The 9,562-nt window shown below is 32.3% G+C and overlaps 1 protein-coding gene across 45 annotated transcripts; it reads right to left on the bottom strand.

The window, feature by feature from the left end:
• Window positions 1-5,001: 5,001 nt before the first annotated feature.
• On the bottom strand, window positions 5,002-9,562 carry LOC106773651 (nucleobase-ascorbate transporter 1-like). 45 transcript variants are annotated; one of them, XR_002669689.1, is made up of 8 exons: window positions 9,346-9,562; window positions 9,157-9,228; window positions 8,940-8,965; window positions 8,420-8,479; window positions 7,967-8,059; window positions 7,757-7,808; window positions 7,574-7,660; window positions 5,857-6,096 (listed from the first exon to the last, which is right to left on the bottom strand). XR_002669689.1 is itself a non-coding variant. In XM_022786335.1 (7 exons), exons 1-6 carry the CDS (start codon window positions 9,359-9,361, stop codon window positions 7,589-7,591), a joined length of 342 nt encoding a protein of 113 aa, XP_022642056.1. In that variant the 5' UTR covers window positions 9,362-9,562; the 3' UTR covers window positions 5,002-5,297; window positions 7,574-7,588. The 45 variants fall into 45 exon arrangements, 6 of the variants coding, with proteins under 6 accessions (XP_022642056.1, XP_014515867.2, XP_022642054.1 ...); XR_002669687.1 differs by lacking the exon at window positions 5,857-6,096 and adding an exon at window positions 5,002-5,297 and having other exon boundaries at window positions 7,574-7,810; window positions 7,966-8,059; XM_022786335.1 differs by lacking the exons at window positions 5,857-6,096; window positions 7,757-7,808 and adding an exon at window positions 5,002-5,297 and having other exon boundaries at window positions 7,574-7,665; window positions 7,969-8,059.

Raw genomic sequence — 9,562 nt, 5'->3', positions numbered from 1 at the left:
TCCGGATATTTTCTTTTAGAGTGGTGGTGGCACATGATACACATTTATATTAATCTGACAGAGTGGAATTTGTTTCAATCTCTCTCCCAGTTAATACAACTAAAGGATTAAGACGAGAAGAATCATCAATTTGTCCCATTTTATTATTAATTGTGGTAGAAGGTTTACCTGGATTAGTCACGTAAACAGTTAAAAAATAAACTAAAAAGCATATAAGCTGGAATGAACCAAATAGAGGTGAATATGCTATATTTTTTTCGTTTGTAGGTCGAAAGTGAATGCATAATCGCTACAAAAATTTATTGAATTATCCATAGAAATAAATTTTGTAACACCTGAGATTTCACATAACTATTAATCAAAGGTAAAGTTCATAATTTATTATACTGCAAAAACGTGAAAATATTATCCAATTACATTATTTTAAGTAATAAAATAATAAAAGAAATATTTTAATAGCTTTAAATAAATCTTAAGATTATTTTTCATTCTCTTTCGAGTCAATCATGCTTCTAAAATATCTGTAACATTATCCGTTCATGTATCATTGTCGATAATTTTATTCACAAACACAAACATATATGGGATAAGCTATCGATAAAACAATCATAACAACAATATACATACATATTGATTATATCAACCATAATCATACACACAACAAGATACATATCTTCTAATTATACCAACCATAATCAAACACACAACAAGATACATACATATCTTGTGATTATATTAACCATAATCAAACACCTCATACATACTAGTAATAATAATAGGATTCCTAATCCTCAAACATAAACATTTCAATCATACTGAATTACTCGATCCTCGATATTTGATCCTTGAACTTCAATCATCAATCCTTGATCTCTAACCCTTGATGTCATCACTAACATCTCACGCATAGACCCTTGGTCTATCAACTCATTAGCACACATGTTAACTACTTACTATAACCATTATAGTAACACCGTTATCAACATAACATAACTTGGAGCATCTCAAGTACCATGATGATCATATAGATACACCACCATCATGATTATCTCAGTCATGAATAACACCATGAGCATCATCGTGCCATAATAACACACTGGAAAGAGTTCATCTCACTCACGTACCCTACCTCACCGACTACAGTCGTTCCTACAGCCCACTTATAGCCTCCCTTGAAGGCATTTGTAGTCTCTCCTACAGATCATCTCCTTCCAATGCACACAAGGCTTAGGAAACACATATCCGCATATAGAACTAGGATTTACGAGGTACAACAAGTAGACTCATCCTCCACTCTCATGCTCATCAATCATTTACTTAGGTACATCCAAAAACTCACTCATGCTTCACTCTCAACCACAAGTCAAACTGACCCTAAACATAACTCATTACCTCAATCTCTGATTATTATCATGTTCCACAACTCCTCAAGCTTGGTTCACATCCATTCTTCATTAAATTTGCCATTTTCACCAAAATGTACTGTGATAATCTATTATCACTTAAGATAATCAATTATTCCAGTGAAATTTACCAAGAAATATCACGCAAGAGATAGTCGATTATCATCCCAGAAAATCGATTATTTCCGAAACCACACTTAAAACCAACGTGCATATAACCGATTATAACTAATGATAATCGATTTATGTTGAATAGAAACACATCATGAACATGATTCAAGCATTAAAACATACATACATCAACCATAGATCACGTGGAAACATTGTTAACACATCATACATGAATTCAACATCACATACCTATGTAAACATACTCAAACACATATAGTGCATCACTTGAATCATCCATATCTAATCATTATTAAAATTTTACAGCCCTAATAATAGGGTGCAAAAGAGTCTTCGATAAAAACACCAAATAGGGTTTTCAATCAGTCAAACTAACTAAGCATAATGCTTACAAATGAGAACTAAGGAGATTAAAATTCTCCAAAATGGAGCTGCTAATGCGAGGTTGTTTTCTCCCAAACTAGACCTTCAATTGATGATTTGAACAGTTAGAATGAAGAACCATATGTCTGAAACCCATTGTCCAAAATCCACCCGATCCAACGATGAATGACTTCACAACGATGAAAACACAAATGTCGATTTTATGAAATTCTCCAAAACAGAACTACTGATGCGAGGCTGTTTTCTCCCAAACTGGGCCTCCGATTGATGATCTGAACGGTCAGAATGAAGAACCATACGTTTGGAACCCATTGTCCAAATATTAGCCCGATCCAATAGTGAAAGACTTCACAATGACGAAAACACCAGCGCAGGTTTATGTTATGCGGGAATGACTTCTTCTTTTCCTTTCTCTCTCACTTGGCTTTTCCCTCTCTTCAAATGAATATAATGTGCCCTACTAATCTGACTCATCTCCATTGAAACAAAGTGAGACATAATAGTCCACATTATTTGGCTTATTCTTCACATAGGAAGGGAGCCCAATAACCCAACACTTACAACATATATTTGATGGAAAGCCCCAAGCATCAACACTTTGTTCTTAGTATCAAACCCTCTATTGGGATAACCCAACAAATCATACATACATTCATAGGGAAAACCCAAGACAAATATTACATAAACCCTATGCCCATACATACATAAACTCTTGCCCAACAATAACATCAGATAATCATAATCATAATAATATAAACATGTATCAATTAAGGATTATCAATCAAGATAATCAAGAATGCATATAACATAAACATCAAGCAAACAAAGGTAAGTTTCCTCATATCTTGGCCAAACATAAAGGCTTTATCTACAACCCTTAAACACCATTAATCTTCCTTTACACTAAGAGCTTTCAGTCGTTCTCTCTCCTCTTCTCCCAAAACATCAATTTCCTTTCTTCCTCTATTTTCTCTCTTTGATTTAGAGTTTCTAGAGTTTATAGGGTTTCTAAACACCAAATTGCCCCTTAATTAATTTCTACACCAATTAAATAAAGGTAAAAGACTCTTTTTGTCCCTAGGCAAAAAATATAAAAATAAAGAAATAACATAACAATTATGTTCTAACAAAATATACACTCAAGCACATTAATTTTCAAATAAAAGCTCAAAGTCTCAAAACTACTTTATTTTTAAAACCCTTATTTTCCTAGATCTTATAAATTCTAATTATCAATGGATTTTACTGATGGATTTTAAAATTTTAATTACTTACAAATTTTATTAACAAATTTATTTTATTGGTAAAGTTCATGAATAAATTCATCGATAATACAACAGTGGTGTGACGGTGGAGTGGTGGTGGCATGATGACAATGTGGCGATGGCACAACAAAGGTTGGGGATACAATTGTAGGAAAATTGAAACGGTGAGTTAGGAAAATATGTTTAAATCTAAAGAAGGTGACATAGGGATTAGAGATTTAGAAGCTTTCAACATAACTTTATTAAGAAAGTAGAAATGATGTTTGGAAAAAGATAAACATGGAATGTGGATAGATATTTTGGAGTCAAAGTCTCCTATTTTTATGTTTAACAAATAAACATGAAATATATTTTTGAGGTTTTTGAAAAGGTTTAGACGGTGACAATTAAAGTCTAAGGATTTAAAAAACTTAGAATTGTTGTTCATAGCATGATTATAACTTTTTAGATCATTTACTTATCTCATAGTCTGAACAATATATATATATATATATATATATATATATATATATATATATATATATATATATATATATATATATATAGTTAGTTAGTTATCGAGTATGTGGGCAATATTTATTGGCAAGATCAAATATGACTTAGAGCAAATTTAATAGTGATGGTTTGATCATTTTAGTCATACTAATATCATAGCATATTATTCATGATCAAAGTGGATGATGTATGACTTCCATAAGTCATAAATCATTTATGCAGTGCATAAGTATATCAGAGTTTCATGTATACCAGAGCAAATGCATAAGCAATATCATAGAAAATGAAATAATATGATTAGAATCAGGATATGATAAATTTGTATCATAGTAGATGATTATAAAAAGTGTTTTCAAAATAGATGTTCAATGTTTTGAAAAAGTAACAAGGGTGTACTCTCCCTAGTTCCCCCTTTGGATATCTAATTAGTGTTTAGCATATTTATTTTCCCCCATTATTTGATTAAAATAAAAAAGGGTATTGAAAGAACATCATAGCCCAGAAGGAGGTGATGGTGGTGGTGCTGGTAGGGTGGTTAGTGTAGGCAAAAGGAATAACTTTTGGGTGATGTTATGGAGGGTGTTGACCACTTCCAAGAACTTTTCATTTTGTTAAGCTCGTATAACAGCAAGTTCTGCATTAGTATTGGCAGAGTGTTAATAAGATTATGCATGTGTTGTACTAGGGCAAGAGAAGCTGGGTCAGATGGTACTTCAGGATTTGGGGTAGAGTGGTTAAGGGTTAGGGATGGATGTGATTGTTTGAAGAGATTGGTTGGATAAGGTAGTTGTGGTGATTTGTTGGGTTGGTTTGCAAGTGTGGGGAGAAGACTAAGGTGAAGTGGGGAGTGATGTGAGTAGAGGTTGGGCGATGTCTTCAATTATTTCTTGAAGAAGGTATTCATCAATCTTAGACTGTCAAGACAAAGGTTTATGAACAACGTCTAATAAAAGGAAGTGTCTCTCTTATTGAATCATCTAATAGACAACATTTTATAAACAACATCTAAATTCCTAAACAAACAATGTCTTACAAGCTAGTGTTTTATGAACAAAAACACTTATCTCTATGATAACACAGAAGCTTAAAATGTGTTTTATTCACAATAGTGTTAATTTAAGAAATAATGTATTATGAAATGTATCATCTAACAAAAGACCCTAAACACTGCATATCTCAAACCGTTTTTGATAAAGCATATAATATTTTACACTATTTGATGATCATATATGTTGAATAATTCATTAAATGATGTATTTATTAATGAAATAACAAATATAAAATGTTTTGAATATGCAATAAGATCTAACACTTATCAATATTCAAAATATTTAGTGCATGTAGGACAAAGTTCTTAGATGTTTGCATACATTGTTCTTCTTGATGTATGTGCATATCACCAAAAACATAAAGACTTGATTAAAATCACTGCACCCAAAAAAAGACGTTCAAAGATAAAAAAACATTATGGTAATGTTTCCCTTCTGCTCTGACCCGTCGTCGATGCCATCGTCTCCTGATATCTGCAACACTGTTGTGTTGTTGTCTCCCACACACCATGAACGAAACACACTGTTGTAAGGTAATGTCTACTTAACTCCACGATATTTTCTATTTTTCCCTTTCAATCACAACAACAGTTTGATTAGACACACAATTTTCCTTTGGTCCACCAAACGGGTTTTAAGAAACAATAGATATCCTTTCTATTACAACAATTTCTGGGATATTCCATCTATAGTTTGGGGTTATGGCTTGAAAATGGTAATTGCATGCACTACTACAAAAAAGTATATAGATAGTGCTTTTTTTTTTATCATAGATAGCGCTTTTTAAGCGCTATCTATACGCGCGCTATCTATTGTCAACCACCAATAGATAACGCTTCTAAAAAAAGCGCTATCTATAGGTGGTTGACAATAGATAGCGCTTTTTTTAAAAAACGCAATCTATAGTCACCCACCAATAGATAACACTTTTTTAAAGAAACGCTATCTATTGTCAACTACCAATAGATAGCACTTCTTTAAAAAAGCGCTATCTATGGATTCAAATTTTTTTTTTAAAATAATTAATTTTAGAATAAAATATAAATTATTGAAAAAGAATATGACAAATGTCTTAAAATGAATGTTAATCAATATGAATAAAAATTATTAGTACAATAATATTTCAAAATTTAATCATTAAATCGTCTAGTACGTGTCGTGACAATACATTGCTTTATAAGATAATCTATACAATCATATAACATATGTATCATATCACTACTTATAAGCATTACATCACCATAACATAACCTATATATATATATATATATATATATATATATATGTACTAATTACATGTAAACACCAATTTTCCCTAACTTCAATTATTTGACTTTCATGATATTGTTGACATTTGCAGCTAGAAAAATACTGCAAGAAAGAAAAATAATATAGAATTAGTTAATTAAATTTCACTACAAATTAATTATAACAATAAAGATAACTTGCATCAATTGAAATTGTTCCTCCTTCACAGTATGTAATAATTTCTTTCATATATTGACACACATAATATCCACAATCATTGTCGTTGGGTTGTCTTGGGCACTAGAATTCCAAAATTAGAAAACATTTTTATAATTTGAACATAAAAAAGAACCAAAACTCTAGTATATTCTAAACAAATTAAGTGCATGATAACAAATAACTATATATCATATACAAGTTTAAACTCTTAATAATAAGTCATGCTTTCACATATACTCTTCCATCCAATTTCACAATAATACAAGTTATTTAACTAACCAATACCATCCAACAAGAAAATAGGTCTTCAACCATTCAAGAATACAAGTTTTTCACCTAACCAGTACAATACAAGCAACCATAACGTGATATTATATTATATAGATTTATGAATGATATTTTATTTATGAATGATATTATACTAGGTTTATAAATGTATTATATTAGATAGATTTAACGTTGATATTTTATTAGTTATGAAATAAGTTATATTAGGTGGCTTTATGAATGTAATTTTAGATGGTGCAGTGCTAACGTAACAAAGTTCTAATGTTTATCCTTTTAATAAGTTTTAGGTGAACTTTTGAATTGGTTCACGTGTTTTCTTTATTTTTGTCTTTTTTTTCTCTATGACATCAGGGCATTATGGTAAAATAAAGTGTTTTTAGGTGCATTAAATCTTAAAAAGTTGTATCTAGACAAGGCAAAACAGAGTGTGGACAATTCAGAAATGTTTGTAGGTGATGTGAGTACACGTGATGAATTCTACAAAGTACTGAATCATTTGTCAGAAAAGCATATTAGAGTGATTAAAGATGTGACCAAGAAAAGTTTGCTCTGCACTCTTGACTCTTCTCAAGTTCATTTACCATGTTAGGATTCTAATGCACTTAGGACAACCAAAATACTCTCAGCAATGACCATAAACCTTACAAGTCAGAAACAATTCTAATATTTTGCACTAGTTTTTTTTTTTCTTATAACCCCAATAAACTTCTGCAAGCAACATCAATATATTTATGCATATATCAGCCTAGAAAGTAACATGATCTCTGGCAATCCTTCATATCTAACCATACATTAAAAAAACTAAACCCTTTCAAAAGTATTCGTAGTGGACCTAGATTGGTCATATACAGTGCATAGCGTGGACTCCTCCCTATCCTGGACTGTCTCACATTATAAAAAGTTTTCTAGTCTGCAGAACCATCTTTGAATTACTGACTTGTTGGACTGATCTGACTATTTTTTGAATCTTAAACTAGCCAATAAACACTGCAGAATTAGCTTCTGGAAAACCAAGGCAATGGACCAAAAATTACTCTATCCAGACCCAAAGTTATAGTGTAAGGAAAAAGAAAGCTCTTTAGTTTAAACTTACCTGCCAACCAATGCCTCAACTCAACACATAAGCAGGAGGTGGAGTAGCAATTGCCAAACGAGATGCTGCCTTGTATGCACCAGTTGACTGCATGAAAATTGTATCGTCAAGCCATTGTTGGAAATTCAACCAAATGAAGTAGGGATTCTTGTTATGATTATAAATCTCCTCTGAAATTATTACTTTGTCTCTTCTAACCATGATTGGGGGTAAAACACTTTACAACAACTTAAGCCTGTTTCAAGATGAGCATACTATCATAATCAAGTTATAGAAGCAATATACAGGTGACTATAGTAATGTTCTGATCTGAAGATAGGCAAAAGCAAACCCAAATAACAGTTGTCTAGGAAGGGGAACAAAATGAGAGACTAGTAGGAAGGAAATAGGTACCTCCATTGATACAAAACTGCATACATCATTGCAAATGAATGAACAGCAGAAAAAGTGGGTGGACCCCATTGGATAGGATATGGTGACATGAACCTATTAGATTTACGAAAAAAAGTAAATTTAGAACTCGCCAAAACAAATGAAAATCAGATTATTCAAAATTAGATTTCGGGTTATCATGGTGCAGTAGATATCAAATTAGCTCTGTCTGTGCGACAATCGTTCTGTGTTATGGTGGTTTTGTGCCTATAAGCTCCACTGGCAGTCAAGATGACAGATTATATCCAAACAATTATGACACAAATCAAAACAGGAAAACGCTCAAAGATAGGAATGTCTCTATACAGTGTCACATGCTTTAGATACTGCAAATTACACCAAATTAGCTTTGCTTGAAGGAAAAAATTTAATAATTTTGTGAACACCATTTTCTGGTTGTACTAAATCACTTACTTGTGACAACCCAACAATCAACAATAGCATTGGTATGTCAATTTCTACACAGTTCCCCAACTGAAACCAAAATTAATAAAGAAAATTATGAAAAATAGTATGGAAATATTGTTTTTATCAAGCTATAGTGAGCATGGTTAATCAAATATTTTTCTGAAGAAAACTCTGTCCACACTAGTACTGGTTGACAAATTATGCAATGTTTTCAGGGAGACAATTTAGATTAAACCTTGATATTATGGGTGCCTAAACCCCACACCAAATAGTGTGTGATGCTCAGTGGAGTATTCAAGTATTTGGTTCTCCTCTGTTAACTGCTAGCTTTTAAGGGTGAGTTCTCCGAGTGCTAAGATGCTTAGCAGAATTGTATTAGAGTTCTAAGATAGACACTTAAATAGTTACATCTTTAGATCATTCTGTAAGTGTTTCCAACCATGAAAAATAAAATATATTGAGCCACACCATTTTGTAAGTGTTAAACAACGATGAATAAAAAAAAAATAGATTGATCCACACCTACCGCAGGAAATCCTCGTTGAATGAACCCTAATCCAACCAATCCAACAACAGGTGTCATGCCAAGAGGACTGAAAAATCTGGAGAAATACATATAATAAATGCTTGAAAACTTGTTTTACTATTTTCTAATTTTGAACACAAGCAACTAGAATACCTTGAGAAAAGATCCCATACTAGAGGCCACAATTAGAGCTCCTTCTATAGCTTGCATTACTCACCTTGAAACCCCGTCTCCCCTTTTAAATTCTCCCTTCCGTTACTTCCTCTGAGGTTCAGATTTTCTTCTTCCCCTAGCCGCACCAAGAATCCCTCTTTCTCTTAGGGTTTTCGAAATGAAGAAGAAAGAGAAGGGAGAAGAGAGAAAACGAGAAAAAAGAAAGGAAGAATGAGTTTCAGAAATTTTTTACCTTGTCTACTTCTCATGGCCTATGGATTTGACATTGAAGGCTTCTCTTCCCCTCTCTCGTAGGTTTTTTTTTTCGGTTTTGGGCAAAAAGAAAAATAGAACAAAGAATGAAGAGAGAAGAGAAGAATTTTGCCTTAACCTTCTAAAACCAAAACCAGTGCTTTAAGTTCGTTCATACGAACAGTAATGCCAGATGCAAAGGACACGAAGGAACTAAA

This window comes from Vigna radiata, chromosome 9, assembly GCF_000741045.1.
Source record: "Vigna radiata var. radiata cultivar VC1973A chromosome 9, Vradiata_ver6, whole genome shotgun sequence".
NCBI lineage: Eukaryota > Viridiplantae > Streptophyta > Magnoliopsida > Fabales > Fabaceae > Vigna > Vigna radiata.
The sequence above is the reverse complement of the archived record's forward strand: the minus strand, read 5'-3'. Positions and strand labels throughout refer to the sequence as shown.

Bases quoted from the DNA above. Each gene is read 5' to 3' on its own strand.
- LOC106773651 (XM_022786335.1), bottom strand. The intron at 8,480-8,939 runs GTAGGTGTGGAT...TTTTGGTTTCAG, and splicing joins TTCAACGAGGATTTCCTGCG to TTGGGGAACTGTGTAGAAAT. The intron at 8,060-8,419 runs GTAAGTGATTTA...TAAATCTAATAG, and splicing joins TGATTGTTGGGTTGTCACAA to GTTCATGTCACCATATCCTA.